We start from the raw sequence: 22,603 nt of genomic DNA, 5'->3' as shown, positions 1-22,603 counted from the left end.
TAAGAGAACTACAGCCGGATGTTGCTTTGTTTGTTTTTTCTTCGGGCGGGGGGGGCCTGGTTTTTTGAGGCTGTTCTGCTTCTCTTTTCAGGACTCCCGAAAGGCTGAGAAAGTAAGGAGGGAAGAGTGGTGTGGTGTTAATCTGGAAGATAGTATCTTTGGGTTTAGTCCTTGCTCTGCCACAGGTTTCCTGTGCAACAGTGAGAAAGTTAAATCCAAACATATTTCCCAGAGCAGAAAGAAAAGTTCTCCCTTGAAATCTGAAAGTCTAGATATACTGAAATGTGTCACTTCAAGGAACAGCATGCTCCTGGGCTAGAGATTAGCTATGTCAGCTGCACTGCCTCTTAGTTTTCACAAGTCTAAAAAGGGCTGTTGCTCAGGCCCAGATACCTAAGTGTGACACCACCACCATTCTTTTACAAGCCCTGCCAACTCCCCATTCACAACCACAGCAGGCAAAGAACACTGCTGCTCATAGCCTGGTTCTTGCCCACCCAGAGCAGCACTGGGGAAGTGACCTGACATCACTGCCTCCCCTCAAAGAGGGGCTCAGCAGCATGCACACTTGGCAATAACTGGGGTACATTAGTGGCTGGAAGATAACTCACTGACCATCAGCAACAGACAGCCTCTGCACGCAACGCTGGAGAAACACGTGTTAGACGGGACCAGCCCCTGCACAGGCCTCGTGCTGCCTGGCATCTGGGGTCCAGTGCATGCGCAGGGGTTTAGTAGAACGCAGTGGCCTTAACTGCGTGATTGCATGCCACACACAGCATGCCGTGGGACTGCTTGCCTTGGAGTAAAGGTTGGTCTTCAGCACTCCCCCCCTGCCATAGCCCAGGGGTGGGCCCCCCAGGCAAGCCTTGCCTGCCGCTTTCCCCTTGCGGTTAGCCACCACAAAGGGGTTCTCACTGAAGAGGATCGGCTGAGAGTCAATCATACACTCTTGCTCTGGCGTCTTTGTCATCTGGTCCTGGGACAAGGGGCAACCCGTGGGATCCTGCTTGTCTAGCTGGGGTTTTTCTGCCCCACTCGTGCACTTGCCAGGTGATGCAGGGTCCTGAGGAAGGCCAGCCACGCATCCGATGATCGGGCCTGCAGCTGTTTCTGAGTATGAATCTCGGCTGTCCTGTGCCACTGGCAGAGACAGCATAGCGCAGTCGCCCTCCATTCTGGAGCTGGCCTTATTATACTGAACAAGCTGAGAGAAAAACAAAAGGATCGGAAAGAAATAAGGAGAACAGAGTAAAGGAGAGGAGGGAGAAAATACAGAGCAGCTGCTGATGCTGAAGGACAGGGGAGAGAAGAATTCCAGTGCTAACGCCCACATGACCATCCCTTCCCTCTCTTCCACTCTACCACCAGTCTCATGATCCCGAATGCAACTTCCAAGAGAGGACCTTGCTGTTAGCATGCAATACATACACCAAGTAGTTGACAGGCACAAGCACACTCCCTGCACTTTTCCAGCTCTCGTACACATTCCAGCCTGCACTTCAGCAGCTCACCAGTAACACTGCTGCTCTCTAGCAAAACTGATTGCAAAAACCTGCATGAGCACGCATCCTCTCCCATCTCACTGCAGCACATCCTTAATTCAGCTCCACCATCACATGGCCAAACATCAACTGTCTCACCCCAGCATACTTTCAAGCAGTTCCCAGCACTGCCACGCAGAATAACACCCCTCACCTCACTCCACTGCATTTCCACACAGTTAGCACCATATTGTCTACCCCATGCATTTCCATCACACCTGCATGGGCAAACATGTTTTTATGGCCCCACTTCACCAAAATACACATCAACAAGTAACAGAGAGCTAAATAACAGCTAACAGAGCACAGATCCCTTTGAGCGCTCTTAATGATGGCAGGACTGAAACAGAGGTCCAGTTCTGCCCAGGCTCAGCTGTACCCATCCAAGATGAAACACTGACCTTTCCTCTTTCGATACTATAAAAGAGAGTTTGTTACCCCAGCCAAAGCCTTCTTCAGGGAAGCAGAGATAATCAGAGAACAATGATCAAATCTCCTTCTATCCAAGTGCCTGCCAGGGAGCAGAAAGACCTCTTCTGCTCAGAGCACATTCTCCAATTCCTGTGTCATGGCAGCATTCACAAAAATAGCTCTCAAGGACTGGGCGGGCTGGTGACTACAATGGCAGCTGAGAGGCTCAGGAATTTCTGAGGCCCTCCCCTAACCCCCCAACACCAACCCAAACTAAAGCAGTGGTTGGCAGAGCCCTGGGTCATATCATATTTCTTCAAACAGTGAAGCCTGTTCTACCCTTAAAAATTTTGCTATTGTAGCTATGTGACTTTCCAATGTAAGAAAACCACACCAAAAATACTCAAACAAAACCCCCTCAAATTCTAACTTTCTTTTCCCAGAGTGCCATAAACTACACTAGCAAGAGCTCTAGTGCACATAAAGTTATGCTGGGCAAAAAGTACTTTCAGGAACATTATTTGTTCATTGAGGATGCTGCAATGAAAATGCTGCCAGCAATCTACCACCACAAAGTGGGTTTGTTGGTCCTACAGCCAGGCCCCTCCAACACCACTGCTGCTTTCCCTTGCCAAGCAGAAGAGCACAAACACCGACCAAACCGAGTTCCAGGTGAATCCCACCACCAAGGCCTACTTTTCTTTGCACAAAGGGAAAAAGTAAACAACACTTTTAGGGCACTGTGGAGATGGTCATCTCACCAAGGCTGCGTGAAGTCTGATAGTCCATGGGGAGCCTCAGTCCCTATTTTGTTCATGGACATGACTGGAACTGAGCTTCATCTACCCCTTGCTTTAATCTCCAGCGCTTCTGCTGCAGCAGTGTATTCCAGTGCAGGATGCCTCGCCCCCTCTACTTCACAGTGGGCTATTTTTATCACACAAGCAACAATTTCTATTTTGGGTAAGCAAAGATTTTGGCAATGCAATGTGCTTTTCTCAGCCTTGCCTCTGTTCAGTCCCCAGGCCAGCAGACAGGACAATCATGTTTCACTCTGCATCCTCCAAGGCAAATACAGAAGAAATGCATTTGCAGTTCTGATCCATCACTTTGCCCTAGACACTGAAACAAATCTGATTTTAAATCTAATGAACAAGCACAGAGAAAGAATCAATGGCAAGATATTGAAAAGAAATAGATTCAGACTAAATAGTACAGATTGCTAACTAACCATGGTGACACACTACTGAGAGATGTAAAGTCGTCTCCATTTCTTCTAGTCCAGAAAGAAAAACTAGATTTTAAAAGTTTTGCTGCAGCTAGATGCAGTCATTCATGGGTATGGTTTTCAAGCCTGTACTATGCAGAAGACAGAGACTATAATAGCTCTTTTATTACTGTGATGGCAGTATTCAGACATTGCAGTGCACTGGGTACTCTGCAGACATCAAGTTACTGAGAAGGTGGCACAGCTGGAGGGCATCACTTAAACAAGCATTTTCATACAGTTTTGAACTGGACTGTTTCAGTTGGGGTTTTAAAAGTATACGAACAGAATAGGCTTGTATCTCAGTAAGACTTTGTTAAATATTGCTCACAAAAGGACAAATACACAGCAATATATATTCATCTAAGACAGACAACCATCTGTACCCTTCTTTAGGGGCAATTCTTGGGGAATCCTCATGACAAATTCCACCCGCAACCTACAGCAGTCACAACAGAGGTCTGCACCTACTCCTATTTAACAGTGTGAAGAACAGCAGATCCTGCAACTCCTTTGCAGGGAGCTATATGGTAACAAAAGATATGTAGACATTGTTTAGAGAACGTACATGGTGAGAAAGTTGGCCTAGAGACAGTGAGAAAAATACTATGGGAACTGGGCAATAGCATTAGTCATCTTAATCCAGTCAGACTGTCTGGAGATAGACAACCTATTAATTGAACTGTGTGCTTTTCTGCTGGCCTTACTGATCCATGTCCTAGTCTTCCAGGTAGTCACCAAATAGGCTAGGTGCAGCTCCTAAAGGAACACCAGAACCTTGCTGTCCTTGAAGCCCATATTTCCCGGTACTCATGGATCTAGGCAGACATATGTTTTCAAACACACCAAAGACAGGGCTGGGCAAATGACAGCTGGAAAAAGATAAACATGGGAACAAATTTGCCCTTCCCCTGAAATGGGACATTTATAGATGCTGCCCATACACATTCCAGCGTGTTCAGCCCCACATTCCAGTGCCAGGCATTCCCGGGCTGACATGGACTGCTAAGGCACAAGCTCTCAAATGCTGCTCTGGAAAACAGGAGGGCTGTCCAGCAAAGAGGCAGCTGCTTGTGTGGGGCTTGCTCTCCCCTTGTTTCCAGCTAAGTTACACTAAGAGATGCTACAATACATTAAACCTTTTCCTGATAATACTTTTCTGCGTGAACAGCCAGGAGAGGAAACCCCAAAGCTGGGGAGTATGGGGAGGAACAAAATGAGACAAAGCTGGAGACAAAGCAGGACTCTAATAAGTGTGAAAGCAGAAAAGCAAGAGGGCCTGAAGTCAATGAGAGGATAGATGAATAGGAGAGGAGATCTATCTGGATGGAATGAGACGGAGACAGTAAAGGTAAAAAAGATGATCCTGAAACAATGGCACGGGAATGCAGAATCTGATGATGATGACAGCAAAGGGTGGTCTTGCTGCAACAGGAGGAAAGGAATGGAGGTGATGACTGAGGATGTGTGTGAAGGAGCATGCAGAAATCCAGTGGAATAGGTATGATGCACGGAAGATAAAACATGACCAAAGGAAGCAAAGACGGAGAGGTGAGGTGAGATTTTAAACAACACAGGAGAGACAGATGACTTTGTGAAGTTTGTGAAATATGGATTTTCTCTTGGCTGATCTGCCACTACATATCAGGGACTGAAATGCAGGTCACAGGGACAGGAGTATCAGGGCTAAGTCATGATATGCAATCAGTGCCACTTTGCCTTTTGCAGTCCTAGATGGATCTTGACTTTCTTTTAATACTTTTGGCATCAGCATCCTGCATCCCCCCTGCTTTCTACACAGCATCCCATCTATACATACAACTAAGCTGTGCACACAATATTGTAATCTTCTGTATCAGGCAGAATCTCCCCCGCCCTCTGCAGCCTTTCAGTAGTTGCTTCTTTCCATGATAAATCCCCTGCACTGTCCCATTCACATGTATCCTCTCCTGCTGGGCTGTTCTTTCTGCCTTGTTTGAGAAGCTTCTTTTTGTGTCTTGGCAATTACACAGGCCACTTCCCTTTCCAAAATGGAAAGCGACCTAGCTCTCCGCTCTCCTCATTTTCTTATTCTAATCTTTCTTTTGTGGCTACCTGCTGTTTCAGGCAGTGTCAAAGTCTACCACAGCTCTGCTTCCCAGTTTTCCTCTGCAGAAAGTACTGTCATCTCTCACACCAGGGCACAAGGAGAGGGTGGATAACAGAATGACTACAGCTTCCCCCACGCAGGGACCCACATCTCAATAGCCCCTCACTTACAGTGCGATTGACTCTTTGTAAGCCACTGCTGGGCAAAGCAGCCAGGGTCCGATAGTCCAGTCTCAAAGGTTCACTGGTGATATTCTGGAGAGGGGCAAGGGGGAGAGCAAAAAAACACAAACACCAGGAAAAGATCAGGCCAGAAGTCAACTAGATCAACTAGAAAGAGCCATTATAAGGAAACCACCCCAATTAATAACAAAGGCCTTATCTCCAAGCTCTGCAGAAAGTCCCCATTGCCTGGAAATGAACCTGAAATCGTTCCAGACACAGCCATGGGGACCCCTGACAGAGGCAGAGCTTCAGAAATACTGCAGAGAACATGTTGCTCTGGGCCCTTGGTCACCCACTGGTGCACAGATCCCCACCATTGCTCCCGCCCTCATGTGCACATGTCCACTCCCTTACAGGGACAGAGGAGAATGTGACATACATACCATTTTTCTCCAAATAGCATCCAGAAAGGCTTCCAGTCTGGATGTGGAGACATGTGAGACTCTCAATCTACAATTCCTCTAAGTATCTTTTCTCAACCTTAACTCACTGTATAATTTCATTTGATTTCGCTCCCCATTTGCATTTGTCTACCTTTCTAATTCTAGCCATTGTTTTTCACCATTCCTTCCTCAATCACACTACAGATTTCTTCATTTCTGATACCCTCTCTTATACCCAGAAGTCTTTGGCGGGGGGGGAGGGAGGAGTGCAGAACAGAAGTTACAAGGAACAGAGCACTTTCAGAGGTTTCTCCAGCCTTTAAGTCCAGTTGCGGCCCTTTTCTGTGGCTCTCCAACCCTCCCACCGTGCTCCTCACCTCTGACTCCTCCTCAAGTTGCTGTGTGGCTGCCTCCCGCTCCCTACGCATCCACTCCTTCCATGAGACAGGACAGAGTCAGAGCAGCATCCAAGCAGCACAGGCAAAGAGAGAGGGAAAGAGGTCAGCACCATGCTGGGCAGTAACTCCAGAGAGGGGACAGAGGAGCATGAATAGTGCGGGCGCCAGGAAAGGGCGAGCAGAAACCCAGCACATATGTTGGGCCTGAGGAAATAGGAGCTGGAATTCTGCACGAGCTTGGTTATTGCCAGCAAAACAGACAGGAACAGACACATCATACAACACAAGCCAGGGTGTCACCAGGTGAGGGGAAGAGAGCAGATGTCTCCAAGATCCTCAGCAGGATCCATCCTGGGGAAATGGAAGGGACCTAAAGCCTCCCCAAGCCTAAGCTACACCATCACCAAGGGAAAGGAAAAGATTGCTTATTGCTAGAAGAGACAACTTCACAGAGCACAGACTGGAGACGGTGGAAGGGAATGGAAAAACAAATCTACAGAGCACAGGCATAGTTGTCACTAGGGAAAAAGATCTAAAAAAAACCCACAAAACCCAAGCATCACAGCCAAAAGACTATATATAGACACAGAAATTGTGTAAGCATAAGGCAGGGCTTAAAATCAGCTGGTCAGCTCTCAGTCATTCAATGCAGCACAGGAATATTACGAGTGACCAGTGACTAATCTCACAAGCCCCAGCTACAGGCTTGCTTCCAAGCTGCAAGAGAAACGTAGTATGTTACTTGTCTTAAGTACAAATGCACAGAAACCATTCTTTTTGTGACTTTTTGCCCAACACCTATGCTGCAGAGCAGGGGCTGTGGACAAAAGCAGCATCCTTCTTCCATTCTATTGCGTATTGCAACCCTCCTGATTGCTCCTCCCAAACAGCAGCAACCAAGTGGTCTAGAAGTCCCAAGGCTGGAAGTATGGGAAGTGTAAGGCATCTGAGAAATACATGGAGCTAACTAAAAATTGTGGCAAGAACCTAGGCCCTTCTGTATTACCACTACCAAATAATCAGTGTCCCACATCACACCCCCAATCTCCAGACAATAATGAGCAACGTGAGAAGACATAATGCCCTGGAGGATCACAAGACCCAAAGGGATAATTTAAGGATATTTAAGCTAAACTCTATTCTGAATCTGGTTATGCTTATTTTGGACAAGTATTAGCTGTAAGGCGAGTGTTCAAGCTGACAGTAGTCTTGTACAGAATCATAGAACCTTTGGGTTGGCAGGGACCTTTAAAGGCTAACTAATCCAACCCCCTGCCATAAGCAGGGACATCTTCAACTAGAGCAGGTTGCTCAGAGGCCCGTCCAACCTGATCTGGAATGTTTCCAGGGATGAGGCATCTACCACCACCCTCATTGTGAAAAATGTCTTCCTTAGATCTAGTCTAAATCTACCCAGATCTAGTCTAAATCTACCCTCTTTTAGTTTAAAACCATTACCCCTCATCCTGTCGCAACAGGCCCTGCTGAAAAGTCTGTCCCCATCTTTCTTAGAAACCCCCTTTAAGTCCTGGCAGGCTGCAATAAGATCTCCCCGGAGCCTTTTCTTCTACAGCTGAGTGAGCGAGCGGCTGTGTGATTCTTAGTTGCCGGCTGGGGCTAAACCACAACACACAGTCCCCCACAACTCTAAATTTGAGAGAGACGGATTTAAGGGAGACTGTTCAGTGGATGAGGAATTGGTTGGATGATAGCACCCAGAGGGTGATGGTCAACAGCTCAATGTCCAGATGGAGACTGGTGACGAGCAGTGTCCCTCAGGGGTCCGTGTTGGGACCAGTACTCTTTAATATCTTCATTAATGACACAGACAGTGGGATCGAGTGCATCCTCAGCAAGTTTGCAGATTACACCAAGATGAGTGGTGCAGCTGACATGCCTGAGGGACAGGATGCCATCCAGAGGGACCTGGACAAGCTGAAGAAGTGGGCCCATGTGAACCTCATAAGGCTTAACAAGAACAAGTGCAGGGTCCTGCACCTGGGTCAGGGCAACCCCTGGTATCAGTACCAGTTGGGGGGTGAAGGGATGAAGAGCAGACCTGCCGAGAAGGACTTGGGGGTACCAGGGGATGAAAAGCTGGACATGAGCTGGCAGTGTGCACTCACAACCCAGAAGGCCAACCGTATCCTGGGCTGCATCCAAAGCAGCGTGGCCAGCAGGTCAAGGGAGGGGATTCTGCCCATCTGCTCCACTCTGGTGAGACCCCACCTGGAGCACTGTGTCCAGCCCTGGAGTCCTCAGCACAGGAAAGACATGGACCTGTTGGAGTGGGTCCAGAGGAGGCCACAGAAATGCTCAGAGGGATGGAACAGCTCTGCTGGGAGGCCAGGCTGAGAGAGTTGGGGTTGTTCAGCCTGGAGAAGAGGAGGCTCCCAGGAAACTTTATTGCAGCCTTCCAGTACTTAAAGGGGGCTGATAAGAAAGATGGGAACAAACATTTTAGCAGGGCCTATAGTGATAGGACAAGGGGTAATGGTTTTAAACTAAAAGAGGGTAGATTTTAGACTAGATCTAAGGAAGACATTTTTCACAATGAGGGTGGTGAAACCCTGGCCCAGGTTGCCCAGAGAGGTGGTAATGCCCCATCCCTGGAAACATTCAAGGTCAGGTTGGACGGGGCTCTGAGCAACCTGCTCTGGTTGGGGATGTCCCTGGTCATGGCAGGGGCCTGGACTAGATGGCCGTTAAAGGTCCCTTCCAACCCAAACTATTCTATGTGACATGCTGACATCCATCTAAGCTCTAGGCCAGGAAAGATAAAGCAAAGCTTCCAAAGGGAGTCTGCAACACACAGAGCCCATTTTGTCTTTCTACCCCAGTTGTCCATAAAATTGTACCTTGCAGAGCGTATTGCAGTCACTGACAGCAGGCAGAATAGGATTATATAAATATGAAATATACATGTATATTTAATGATTACACATATTGTATGCCTGCAAGGTCATACGACCATCTTCTTGTTCATTGCTCTGTCCTCTTACAGTCTGTGCCATTGGCTATTCAAAACCTTGACCGTTTTTTCAAAAACATGTAAAATCTCAAGTGTTAACTAAATTACAAAGATCACCTCCATCCAGTATCGTCAACATAAGTACACTCTCATGGGGTCACAGATGTAAAAAAACCTGAGTGATTACAACGACAGAAAGAGCCTAGCGAAATATTAGGTGTATCTAAATTGGAAACGTGAAGAAACACCTACAAAATGTACACTTACTTATCTGACAGGAGAGCAAATTCCTAATTGACAATACTGAAGAATTCCATTTTCCCTCATCTTCCAAAAGAATCTGACTGAATAAACTACAGTTTTAAGAGGGATAACTAGAAAACCCAGGTCCTCGAGGGGCTTGACTCTGCTAATTTATTTCTGTGAAAGGCTGAAATAGTGGACAGAAATACAAAATTCTCATAATGAATCAGAAAAATTATCATGTAAACTGAGGAGCACAAACTTGTGATTGATTAACAGTGCCACTTCTTCAATTCAGGGCAACTTTGAGCTATGTGTTCTCATCTTTGCTCATAAAAGCTCTGTCCAGTCATGGAGTGCTGTATAGAGAGAACTGATGAAGTGTGGGAGTTCCAAGCTAATAGACCATTTTTCTCAAAGTTGCAGCTTGGCCAGAAAGTACCAGCAGGTAACAAAAACGAACTCTGTAAATGACATAAGAGTACCACCAAAGAGGTACATAGGAAGGTATGGCAAAGCCAAAAAGCAGCTAGACTAACTGAGTGGTGCACTACAAAGAGAGAAGGCCCAAAGCCCCCCATAGCATTAACAGCTGGGTAGAGATAATCTGTGGCATTTTCCTTAGGGCTCAACAGGCTTGGCAGAACTGCTGTCAAGAACAGATTCTGCTACATGAAAAAACTCTCACCACTTTCTCCATTTCTTCTCTCTCCCACTGAGTTGCTTCTCTCACCATTTCCATCTCCTAGGAGAGATCAAAGTTAGAGCCACTTCACCCAGCGCTCTCTCCACATTGAGAGCGCTTGTAACCTCATGAAGATTTCAGAGTCCCGTCCTAGTGCATTCCTGATGAAAGTGCTGGGACCTGCTGATCCCATAAAAAGGAAGTCCACTACCCATTATATTGCAGATTCCATGCAGCGAGAAAGACACTAGAGATTTTCAGAAACTTTTTCCACTCCGTAACATTCTCCCAGCTGTAGCCAGAATACCCACCTTCTGTAGGATCTCCAGTTCTTCAGGGCTTAAATCCCGATCAATAGAAGAGATACTTTCCAGGCTATTCTTGCGCCCAATACCAGCAGCAAAAGGGTTTGCAATAATTCCTGGGGACATCTACAAAGCAGAAAGGCAACAAAAAAAGGTGGAAGCCCAGTGTGTGCCATACAAAAACTTGCAGATCCTGGGCTCCCAGACACAGAATACCAAGATGATTCTAGGCAAGTTAGAACTCTCACAACTTGAAACCTATTTCAGCTGTCAATTACTGAAGGAACTTGAGGTCTAAGAAAGATGAATTTAAATTGAAACAGGTACAGAAAAGGGGATAAGGTGACCAGGGACTGGGTACATATTCCAGTGGAGAATAAAAAAAGCTTACTTGCTAAGCCTTGAAAAAAAGAAAGCTGAGAAGGCACAGGATTGCTATGGGCAAGTGCTTCCCTGTGGGGAAAGGCAAACACCAATAAACAGACAATTTACATATAACATTGGCACAAGAAAAAATAGGCATAAATAGCCTGGAGAAAATTAGCTTGAAAACTAGTATCAGTGCAGTGATATTGTGAAACAGTTCTGTAATCAGCAGAAGAGAGACAGTCATTAGAGACTATTGCTTTTATGAACTGGCAACCACCTCCAGTTCATATAGCAGGAGACGAGGCTTTGAGATCTGGGACCTAAAAAAAGTAATAAATCTACAGCAAAAGGTTGGAAAAATCCAGCTATCTTCTACGACGAAAAAGAGGTGGGATCCTTGTGGTACTGGTCATTATGAGGGCACCCCGCGCATCAGTTCTCACCTCAATGGCAGCTGCAGCCTTGGGATCAAAGCCATCACACACTAGCACAAGGAGTGCGTCACCCACACTTCGGAGCATCTGTACTGCTTCTGTATGTGTCATTCCCAGCAAACTCTGGTGATTCACCTCCAGGATCCGCATTCCCACTTTCAGACGTCCATCCCGGGCTGCAGCCCCAGAGGAGCTCACCTATAACAAATGGGGGGAACCAAGATATCACCTAAGGAGGTAAGAGAAGATTAGAAAGCATGGGGACCATCAAGAGGAAGGAATGAGAGAGGACAGCATACAAAGGAAACACAGAGAAAAGGCTGCAGCTACATGTCAGGGAAAGCATCTGGAAATACTTATATATACTTATGGAGAGGATAGAAAAGGAAGAATATCTACAGTTTGGTTGAGAAAACAGGTGTGGAAGAAATCTCTTATTGGAGATAAAAAGAACCTGTATTTGAAATGTGTTATCCCAAGGAAAGAAACTACTTTTGTTTTGTCAATGAAGCAGGTGAGAAAGCTCGCTCTCCCATCTATGATTTATCTTCAAGGAAAGGAAAGTGTAATAATTTTTTGCTGGGAGAGAGACAGAAAATGCAAGCATGGGATAATTTTGGTGGATAAAGATAAGAGAGGCATAAAGATTTTTCACTGTCTTCGTGGTAGAGACAGGCATAACAAGTTATGCATATCTGTCCTCTCTTTCAGAGAAATAACGTGTAACTCCTATTTTCTTTCCTCAGCAAGTCACAAGAACTCATACTTGCCTCATGTACACAAGCTGTCACCAGGGGAAGCAACTACATGCAGCATATTGATAAGGCACATGAAAGCCAGAGTTTGTCTTAAAGAGTGCAAGCATCCATATATGTTTGAGGAAAGAATGAAAGTGCATGCTTTGCCACCAGAACAAAGGTGGTAAAGGCAAGGAGTTTTATTCTTTTTTTCCCTCTTTGGAACAGGGAAAAGAGACTGCAGGGCTTGCTGTGGGTACAAAGTGAAAGTAAAGAAAAAAAAAATCAAAAAACGCAAACACATGCAAACATGAGGCTCAGGAGAAATAGGCAAGCTGGGGAAGTGAGAAAAAATTGAACAATGGCGATAGGAGAAGCTACTACCAGGAACCAGACAGAAATACAGGATACAACTTCAAGTGCCTTAGGGAAAGGAACAGAATCACCAAATGGGCATTATTTTTTCTAATGGGAAACCATGAAAGCCTGGAACAAAATGGGATGTATACACAGTCAAGCTAGATCAAATTAAGACCTTGGTACATTTTGTATATAGACAGTCCTTACTGAGAACACCAGAGACAAAAGAACAGCTTCAATTCAAAGGCCCAGTCTCAAAGCCAAAGAACCAACATGACTAAGATTTACAAAGAGAATTATGACCAGTGTTACACAAGGGCTTCGCAGAAAGAATATGTCAGCATCAGGGATCTCAAGCAAAGCCTGTACATCTATGACAAGAGAATAAGGAGAGCACAAGAACACACAAAGTTGGCTCCTGGGTGGGGGAAATACAAGGACATGCATGACTGGTTGTCAAGGTAGGATGGAGGCACAGGTAACCTCAGAAGAAGGAAAGAAAGAAAGGACTACCACACACCACATTACTGGGATCAGAGAGGCAAAAAGACCCAAAAGAAACCAAAGGCATGGGTGTTTATTGGATTTATGAGAGCTGTTTTGGAGGAAAAAAAATGACAGATATGTGTTTAATAAAGTACCGGTAAAAAGAGAAGAAAAAATGCTGCATGCATTTTTTTTAATTTTTTTTTTTTTTTTTTTTAAGGTTTAGGGGAAGGGTAAGCAGCCATGCATGCCTACACATAATTTCTTCAGGGCTGTGAAGGAAAACATTTAAGTGTGTATGAGTGCGTGTGCATGCATAAGAGTGGTCACATGCAGCTGAATGGAAAAAGACTGAGTACTCACAATTTCTTTTCCAGGGAGAGCAAGTGCATAAGTGTGACAGTAGAACACCCAGAAATAATGGGAGGAGGTGAAGTTAATGTAGAAAAATGTCCTTAATGCCAACTGTCATCTGTATTATTGATATGTCACTGAGGGACACTGAGCTATCCCCATTGAGAGAGATCATGAATTTCCAATTGTAGATGTAATTTATACTTCTCATGGTATTCAACTTGTAACACTTCATAAAGGAGGTTTTAAAAAGGAAGAACCAGATTACAACTTTTTTAAAAAAATACAATTAAGGACTCAATGGAAATGCAAATTAAGAAAAACTAAGGAGAAAGAAGATAGTAATCAGACATCCAAAGAGGAGGAAGAAGAAAAAGCACTACTTTGTCTCTCAGTTACTGGAAATATACAGACAAAATAACAGAAGCAGGAAAAACACTCTGGTTAAGACAGATAAGAGAACAAACTGAAGTAACACAGTTTAAGGGAGAGCAGAAAAGTTCAGTGCTTTGGTTCTCCAAAGGCTAAAACAACTACTATTTAAAAAAAAAAAAAAGAAAAAAGCCAGGGGGGACAGGACACTAACCCTTGCAATGGGGCTAAACTGTAAGCCTTCCAAACCCTAAATTCTATAACACTAAAGGAGATAAAAACAAACCTAATCATTAAAAATAACTGTAGGTTACTTTTAGTAGTTTTCTTTTATTGCTATTTCAAATATTGTAGTTGAATGTGTAACTATTTCTTTAAGTGAATTTACTCTTTTAACTTTAAAACTCAGATAAAGAAGTTATATCCAAGTAATAACAAATGCTGAGTATACCCTTTCTTTGAAAGTGCCAATTATTAGAAAGGGTTAACTGGCAAATATAGAGTGTTCATCATCCAGCAAGGATTATTAAGACATCTAGAGCTAGAGCAGAGTTTCTACCCTACCATACCAGCCAAAGAGGGAATGAGTGACACTAATGTGAACATCCAGAGTCCACCTTTGGTCAGCATCAAGATCGAAAATTACACCACTTATCACTATGCTCTGCTGCTAACAAGAAAGACTTTTTGGTAGGCAATGCCTTTTGGTAGGGGTCAGGAGGAACATAAGCTTATACACAGTGTATTGTTGAAAAGAAAATATGCATTACTTCCTGGGGAAAAGTGACATGACAAATAAGTATGCACACAAGCAGTCATTTACAAAAGAAAAGGAACAAAATTACACATGCGGTATCTGGCACAGGAGGAAAGGTGAGCAATTCATAATGCTTTCAATGAAAGGAGGAAAGAGCATGCATGTTGAGTGGGTAGAATGGCCACAAGCACTTGGGGGAAGCAACAGGCATGGAGGGGAAAAGGAAAGATGTATGGGTTCATGTTATAGAAAAAAAAAGCAAGAGAAGAAACTTAAGGCAAAATAAAAGCAAACATAAGAACTAAAAGAAGATGTTTTGTAGCTGTTGTAGAGGAAGAAATACAAAAGGGAACAGATGTGCCTCCTTCAGTGCATGGAGAATACTCCAGGAGAATTGATGTACCCAGTGAAAAGTGGAGAGAGCATATCCAACAAATTCCACAGGGATCGCCCTTTTCCCTAGCAGTCCTTGCATGCAGCCAAGTGGCAGAGTTAGTGGTCTGGTACCTTAGAAATGAAGATGCCTTCATCGGTGGGATCAAATGGATTTCCAGCATGACCTTTTGCTCCACCCCGGATGCTGATGCCCAGCTTTTCTCCTGGAGCCTTTTCAATACATATTTCCTGTAAAAACAGAAAAGGTCTCCTTGTTTCTGGGTCAAGTTCAGACTGGAATTGTTGAGAAAACACTCCTAGTAGCTGGCCACATTCTAAATACCCTGAAAAGGACCCAAATTAGACCTTTCACTCATTTAGTACAGTTCATTCCTTTTGATGAGGCTCTGCCCTTTTCTGCATTTCTGTCTCCTGTTCAGGTCTGGTCTTCATGAAATCTGATCATTCTCTGATGACAGTATCACCATGGTCATGGCAAGAGACCCTTGAGAGTCCTCAACTGATACATACTTACAAGAGACTAGATTCTGCCACAGGAGCAGGAAATTTCAACCAGAAATTTGGCTGTATCCTAGTCCCAGACTTCCAGCTAGATAAGAAATTGCCTTCAAAAGTGATCCTGCTATAAAGAAGAGTGCTAGTTCCCTTACTTGGAACGTACCTGCATCCCAGGTGGTGGCGGGTCTCGCCTTACTAACATAGTCAGCTCCTGGGTGTTGGAGAGCAGGGCATTCACTGCTTCCTGGTGGGTAGCATGGCGCAGGTCAATACTATTTACCTCCAGGATCCTGTCCCCTACACGGAGCCCACTGCGAGATGCCAGTCCACGGGGAATGACCTACGAAGAATCATTCATATTACAACTAGAGAAGGAAATTCCACCCCTCCTTGGAGAGACACTGATTGTGATCACTAGGCTATCCTCCAACATCCTCTGAGGCCTGTTTTGACTTCACTCTCTGCAAGCGAAGTTCCCCAAGAGGTAACACATCTGTGAACACTGGCAAAGAACAAAGTAAGATTTGCTTTAAAGTGTCATTCCATAATTTCTTATATTCTCACATTATTATTTCCATCTGAAACAATCCTGTGTCAGCTTTTCCATTATTTTGCCTGTGACTGTAACCAGAAGACAGCTTTTTCACAAGAACTCTGAAGGAACTCAAATGTTAAACTGCAGGGCTGTTGTCAGAAGTGCATCATCTACCATTACAAATGGCCACTGTACCAGGACTGACAGTGTCAGTACAACTCCAGTCCTCAAGAACTGATCTTGAGAGCTACAGAGTTACTAACCAAGAAACCTAACTTCTATTCCTGGTAAAACAACGGAGTCAACAAAGAAAGATTAAGATCTGTGAACATGTGGATAAGCAGGGTTTGTTGGGAAAGAGTTAGTTTGGCTTTGGTAAAAGCAAATCCTGCCTCATTCACCTACTGAAGCGCTGTGAAAGAAACAATGAACACATGAAGGAAAGAATCTGGTAGACAGAACTTCTGGACTTCCAAACGGCCCTTGAAAGTCTGAAGCTAAAGACTATTAGAGAAGCTGTGTCCACTGGATGGGAGAAAAGGTCATCTTAATGGAGTGAAAGTTGGTTAAAGGAGAGGAAACAAAGGGCAGGGCTGGACAGCTGCTGCTCAGGACACAAAAGATTCACTGGTGGCATGCCTGAGGGATTGGTGTGGGACTGGTGCTGTTCAGCATGTCCATCTGTGACCTGAGAAAGACAGTGAACAGTGAAATTTCCATGTCTGCAGATGATACTGTGCTGTTTTGGGGAGCCAAATACCACCCTGATGGTGGGGAACTTCAAAAGGGATCAAGAAAACTGAACAAAAATGGCATGAGCTTCAGCACAGACAATGAGTCTATGGAAAAACACCTTAAGCCATGCATACACAACACTGAACTCCGAAACAGCAATTCAGCAAAGTTTCTAGAGACATTGTCACATGTTTTCTGAAATCATGGGGTCCATATGCAGGCAGAGACAAAAAAAGCCAACAAAACTTTGGGCATCATCAGAAAGGGCACTGAGACCAAGACTGACAGAATCTCCCGTATCTCCAGGACTGTTCAGTTCTTTGCTCCCAAAAAGGCAGAGCAGAAGGGGACCCAGAAACTGCGCCTAGGACTGTGCAAGGATGACGGTGATATGCCACAGGGTAAGGGTCCCCAGCACCAGCCGGAGGATCCCTGGTGCTTTAGAGGAAGGATGCAGCTTACAGGGTCTTGGGCTACAAGGAGTACCTGGGACTTCACCATTGGAAGGTGTGCTCTGATCAAGGTGCTGAGCTGGCGAGTGAAGAAGCTACAGGGTGAGATGAGCCCACTGCATGGCATCAGTGAAAACGAACAGGAGAGCAACAGGCTCTTTGCAGACACCCTGTAGAGAGGAGTCCAAATCCCATGCTGTATGGATGGGTCAGCTAGGGGCTATGCTTAAACAAACACCAGAGGCTCCCAAGCTGGGGAAGGCTCAAAGCTTGAGATTGCTGGCAACAGAGAGAAGAGTCCTTCTCTCTACTGACACACATGTGAAAGATAGGTATAGTGCCTTGTAGCAGATGAGGAGAAACAAACTACTCAAAAGGAAGCACTGGAGCCATACCAGAGTGAACCATGTGTCAGCACCAACAGGAAGCATCACGTGAAACCTACTGGAAACCACTTCTGCAAGGGACAGAGGCACACATCTGACAGACTTGAAAGGCAGGTCCTGCTTGACCAACCTGATCTCCTTCTATGACCAGGTGACCCGCCTAGTGGATGAGGGAAAGGCTGTGGATGTTGTCTACCTGGACTTTAGTAAAGCCTTTGACAGCGTCTCCCACAGCATTCTCCTGGAGAAACTGGTGGCTCGAGGCTTAGACGGGTTTACTCTTCGCTGGGTGAGGAACTGGCTGGATGGCCGAGCCCAGAGAGTTGTGGTGAATGGCGTTAAATCCGGCTGGCGGCCGGTCACGAGTGGTGTTCCCCAGGGCTCGGTTCTGGGACCAGTCTTGTTCAATATCTTTATAGATGATCTGGATGAGGGAATTGAGTGCTCCCTCAGTAAGTTTGCAGATGACACCAAGCTGAGTGGGAGTGTTGATCTGCTGGAGGGTAGGAGGGCTCTGCAGAGGGACCTGGACAGGCTGGATCGATGGGCAGAGGCCAACTGTATGAGGTTTAATAAGGCCAAGTGCCGGGTCCTGCACTTTGGCCACAACAACCCCATGCAATGCTACAGGCTTGGGGAGGAGTGGCTGGAGAGCAGCCCGGCAGAAAGGGACCTGGGGGTGCTGGTTGACAGCCGGCTGAACATGAGCCGGCAGTGTGCCCAGGTGGCCAAGAAGGCCAACAGCGTCCTGGCCTGTATCAGGAATAGTGTGGCCAGCAGGAGCAGGGAAGTGATTGTGCCCCTGTACTCGGCACTGGTGAGGCCGCACCTTGAATCCTGTGTTCAGTTTTGGGCCCCTCACTACAAGAAGGATGTTGAGGTGCTGGAGCGTGTCCAGAGAAGGGCAACGAAGCTGGTGAGGGGTCTGGAGCACATGTCTTATGAGGAGCGGCTGAGGGAACTGGGGTTGTTTAGTCTGGAGAAGAGGAGGCTGAGGGGAGACCTTATCGCTCTCTACAACTACCTGAAAGGGGGTTGTGGCGATGAGGGTGTTGGTCTCTTCTCCCAAGTAACTAGTGATAGGACAAGAGGAAATGGCCTCAAGTTGCGCCAGGGGAGGTTTAGATTGGATATTAGGAAAAATTTCTTCACTGAGAGGGTGGTCAGGCATTGGAACAGGCTGCCCAGGGAGGTGGTGGAGTCGCCATCCCTGGAAGTGTTCAAAAAACGTGTGGATGTGGCACTTCAGGACATGGTTTAGGGGACATGGTGGTTTTGGATTAATGGTTGGACTTGATGATCTTAAAGGTCCTTTCCAACCTAGTGATTCTGTGATTCTGTGACTTGCTGTTTCAGGAGGCTTGTTGCTAGCCAGAGACTCGGATCCAGTATACTGCGAAAGACAGCTAAGTCTGCAGTGTGCTCTTGCAACAGGGGAGGGTGTAACCAGTGAGTTGAGGGAAGTGATCGTTCCCCACTGATCAGTGCTTGTGATGTTACATCTGGGGTACAAGACAGACACTGATAAACTGGAGTGAGTGCAGTGGAGGGCCAATAAGATGAACAGGGGTATAGAGAATACGTTGTACAAAGAGAGGCAGAGAGACCTGGAGTTCTTCATTCTTGAGAACAGAAAGCTAAAAGACAGTTGCTGCTGTCTTCAACTACCTGTACAATGGTACAGAGAAAACAGAGGCCAGGTTCTTCTCAAAGGTACCCAGTGGTATAGGGAGACAGGCAAGAGATCCAGGTTGAAACAACGAAAATTCTGACTGGGTATTAGGAAGAAAACGTTCACCATAATAGTAGTTAAACACTGGAAGAGGAGCCCAGAAAGGCTGCGAGATCTTCATCTTTGGCGATACCCAGAACTTGACTAGACAAGGCCCTCAGCAAGCTGAGGCTGGCCCTGTGCTTTCAGTGAGATGAAATCACCTCTGCAGGTCCCTTCCAACTTGAATGATCCTGTGATGCCGCATGTTGAGAAGTACATAGTGGGGTTAGAGAAGGTCCAGAGAAAGGCAACTAAAATAATGAGGGGATGGAGCAGCACCTTGCAAGGAGAAAAGAAGGCCAGAACACTTGAGTTGGGAAAGAAAGCAGAGGAAGGAGAATGAATGAGCTTTACAACACTGAAGGTGGTGAGTAAGCTGAATACAGAACTTCTGTTTACCAAACTGGCAACACAAAAATGGAAGAGCACTCAGTGTAACACTGGTTTAGAGCAGATCAAAGACTGCTTCTTCAGGTGACAGGTAATGATGTTTTGGGACTTGTAGCCATGGGTGTTACAGAAGACAGATTCAGCACGCCCAAGGGACAAGAGACATACGGATGCAGAAAGGGCTGGGTAGGGACGTCCTCTCTAACATCCCTAATCCAACAAGTGTGGATGTGAGGAACTGTAAAGGGAATGAGCTGCAGCAAGTGGCTGGCTTGGGTGCTGTCTCTAAAGAGCATCAGCTAATGCGTCCACTGGAAAGAGAATATCAGGTCGAAGGACCCTGGCCTGAATGCAGAAGAGTACTTCTTTTTTTCCTTGCAGTTACACATTCATCCCACTAACACTTTCTGAGTAACAACTGGTTTTCTGAAATGCCTGCATCTTTCCAGGATTCGTTAAAAGCTAACATAAGCTCAGCAATTTCAAAAGCTAACTCTCCCCAAACAGTTCAGCATGAATTATACAGGTTTGCAGGCTTTTACATGCCATTCAGATTTCTGCAACAGTATGTCTAGTATAAGCTAACCATTTACATATGCACGCATCCCTCCGCCATCCCATTTTTTTTTTTAAATCTGTAACATACTTCACAGACTCTCTCATCAAAATCCTTCATCTTATCCCCAATAATTAAACATCTCAAGAATGTCCGCTGCTAGGTTGCTCACACAGGACTCTACCTTTGAAATGAAGACACCTGGTTCATGAATACCAAAGGGATGGCTTGAATGGTCACTGCCTCCTACGATGCTGAGTCCCAGGGGACCACCTGCTTTTACAAGGTGAATTTCCTTGAGGGAAGAAGAAGCAGAGTCAAAGAGCATAAGGGATATCACATAAGGACCACAAACACTGAAAAACATGGAGTCAGGAATGTTTTGCATGAGTGAACACAAGATAAGCACTCACAGGACAAGGGCGTTCCCCATTATTTCTCAACGTCCCAGTACCATAGCGGGCCAGTCCTCATCTAGGGGTAGTCAAAGACTACCAATTTTTCAAAGGAAAAATACCCGAGATTACACTATCCCATATTCCAGACACACTCACCTCAATGGGATATTGATCCTCCAGGCCTTTAGACAGATGGTTCCTTTGCAGCGAAGGCGTCTCCTCCGGTGGGCTCTCGCCATGGCTGGGAGGCGGTGGTGGCGAGTGCATGCGCACTCGTGGCACACCTGGCGAGTCTCCCTCGCTGAGCTGCTCTGTACCCTCTCTCTCTACCAGCAGCACGATGGTGGGGGAGGATGCAGTAAGCAGCGCTACTGCCTGATCATGCCTGGCTTCTGTCATGTCTACCCCATTGATCTAGAACAACCCGCAAACTCAGTGTCAGACCAGCACCCAAGTACACCTTGTCATTTTAAGCACTTAGCCCAGCACCTTAAGGGACCCCATTCTGCTGGAACACTGCCCCTTCTCAAAAGCCTGTTCCCCAAAGCATTTTGTAACTTACCCCACTCTTTCCTATCTGGCAAAGGGACACAGGCACCTGCTCATTCCCACCTCACCACAATCCTCTCTCTAGATAGCTTACCAGCTCCTTTCCCACCTTTCCTCTACACCTCCAAGTCCTAACAGCATCCATGATGCTCCAGGGGACCATGAAAACCAAGTATGATGCTCCACCTCCTGGAGCACTACAAACCTAGCTGTTGCCCAGACTATCATAGAATCTTTGGGTTGGGAAGGACCTTTAAAAGTCTTCTAGTCCAACCCCCCTGCAGTGAGCAGGGACAACTTCAACTAGAGCAGGTTGCTCAGAGCTCCCATAAAGACTAGGCTGTGGCTTAATCATTACCAGGAGAGTACCTGGCACGCCTTCTTGGCTTTGTATTCCAGCTTTCCTACTGGGTCATAAGAAAAGAACCCCAAGAGGTTGCATTAAAGGAAGGGGTCCAAAGATCTCAATATGGGAAGACGACAAAACAGTGATTGCCAGAAGTGATGCCACGGCACACTAATGTGCCATAGCATCAGCTGCCTTTGCACTAGGCCATTTGCCCTTATCAGTCACTCTCAAAGCCCAGACACAGGCACTGAAGAGCATGATCCAATGTGTGACAGGACCCCTCACTGGCCACTGAGCTGCTGTCTGCCCATGTTGGGCAAGGTCATGGCAGTCTGGGGAAGATGTCAGTTTTAAGCCATAAAAAGTGTCCCCCAGGTACAAAAAGACTTGGAAGCACTGAGAAAGAGTCTGCTAGTCCACAGTGACTGACTGGCTGACACAAAAGGAAAATTAGAATTCTTTTGGACAAGAAAACATTATCCAATATACTATGCCAAATAATTTTGAGAATACAACTACAGTCATCTTGTGCTATCAGTGAAAGACATAATGCTTCAGACAAAGAGGAACTTCCAGTACATACAGGAAAGCAGCAATGTCATTCATATAAAGCACTGAAGAGAACTCATCTGAAAAATTGTATACAATTCTCATCCTTCACACACAAAAAAATTATCTAACATAAGTTAACAAGATGTACAGAGAAAAGCTGCTAAGACAGGCAGGGGAACACAGATCGTTTCCTACAAAATTAAGAGTTAAAACAGCTTGACTAGAAACTCAAAGGACCAGAAAGAATGTGACTGTTCTCCATGAATGTATGAGGGACAGAATATAGAACAATACTGGCAAAAGGACAAAACTTGCCATAAAAAGTTGAAGCTGAAAATTAAAACGTTTCTAGTCCTTAAGGTTCTGGAAAACCTTTCCAAAATGAACAAGAAAAATGAACAGGAAAATAAGAGCTCTTAAGATGGAGTTTGATCAGCTTACAAAATAATAACGTGACTTTGTAACAGCCATAGCAACTGGATTTTGTAGCCTGATTCCTCATTGTCCAATTCCTAGAAATATTATAGTTACTCCCCAGTTCCTTCCAAGAAAGCAGTTTCTGGACTAAGTTGACTGCCTGTAGCCCAACAAGGCTTTGTCCAGAACATCCATAAACACCATCACCCGCCTCACCTGACCTGCCC

At 45.6% G+C, this 22,603-nt stretch overlaps 1 protein-coding gene across 1 annotated transcript in view; it reads right to left on the bottom strand.

Annotated features, from left to right (window-relative positions):
* SCRIB (scribble planar cell polarity protein) overlaps positions 1-22,603 on the bottom strand; it is a gene marked incomplete at both ends in the record, with an annotated part of 119,655 nt that overhangs the window by 37,790 nt on the left and 59,262 nt on the right. The window contains 10 exons of the mRNA XM_081996305.1: positions 800-1,207; positions 5,482-5,565; positions 6,296-6,352; positions 10,219-10,275; positions 10,527-10,646; positions 11,333-11,521; positions 14,897-15,013; positions 15,447-15,623; positions 20,296-20,406; positions 20,666-20,923. Of these exons, the coding sequence (XP_081852431.1) occupies positions 800-1,207; positions 5,482-5,565; positions 6,296-6,352; positions 10,219-10,275; positions 10,527-10,646; positions 11,333-11,521; positions 14,897-15,013; positions 15,447-15,623; positions 20,296-20,406; positions 20,666-20,923 (1,578 nt within the window). The remainder of the gene's footprint in view (positions 1-799; positions 1,208-5,481; positions 5,566-6,295; positions 6,353-10,218; positions 10,276-10,526; positions 10,647-11,332; positions 11,522-14,896; positions 15,014-15,446; positions 15,624-20,295; positions 20,407-20,665; positions 20,924-22,603) is intronic.

The sequence above is a fragment of the Phaethon aethereus genome (genome assembly GCF_964289735.1).
Source record: "Phaethon aethereus genome assembly, chromosome: 2".
Classification (NCBI taxonomy): Eukaryota; Metazoa; Chordata; class Aves; order Phaethontiformes; family Phaethontidae; genus Phaethon; species Phaethon aethereus.
The sequence above is the reverse complement of the archived record's forward strand: the minus strand, read 5'-3'. Positions and strand labels throughout refer to the sequence as shown.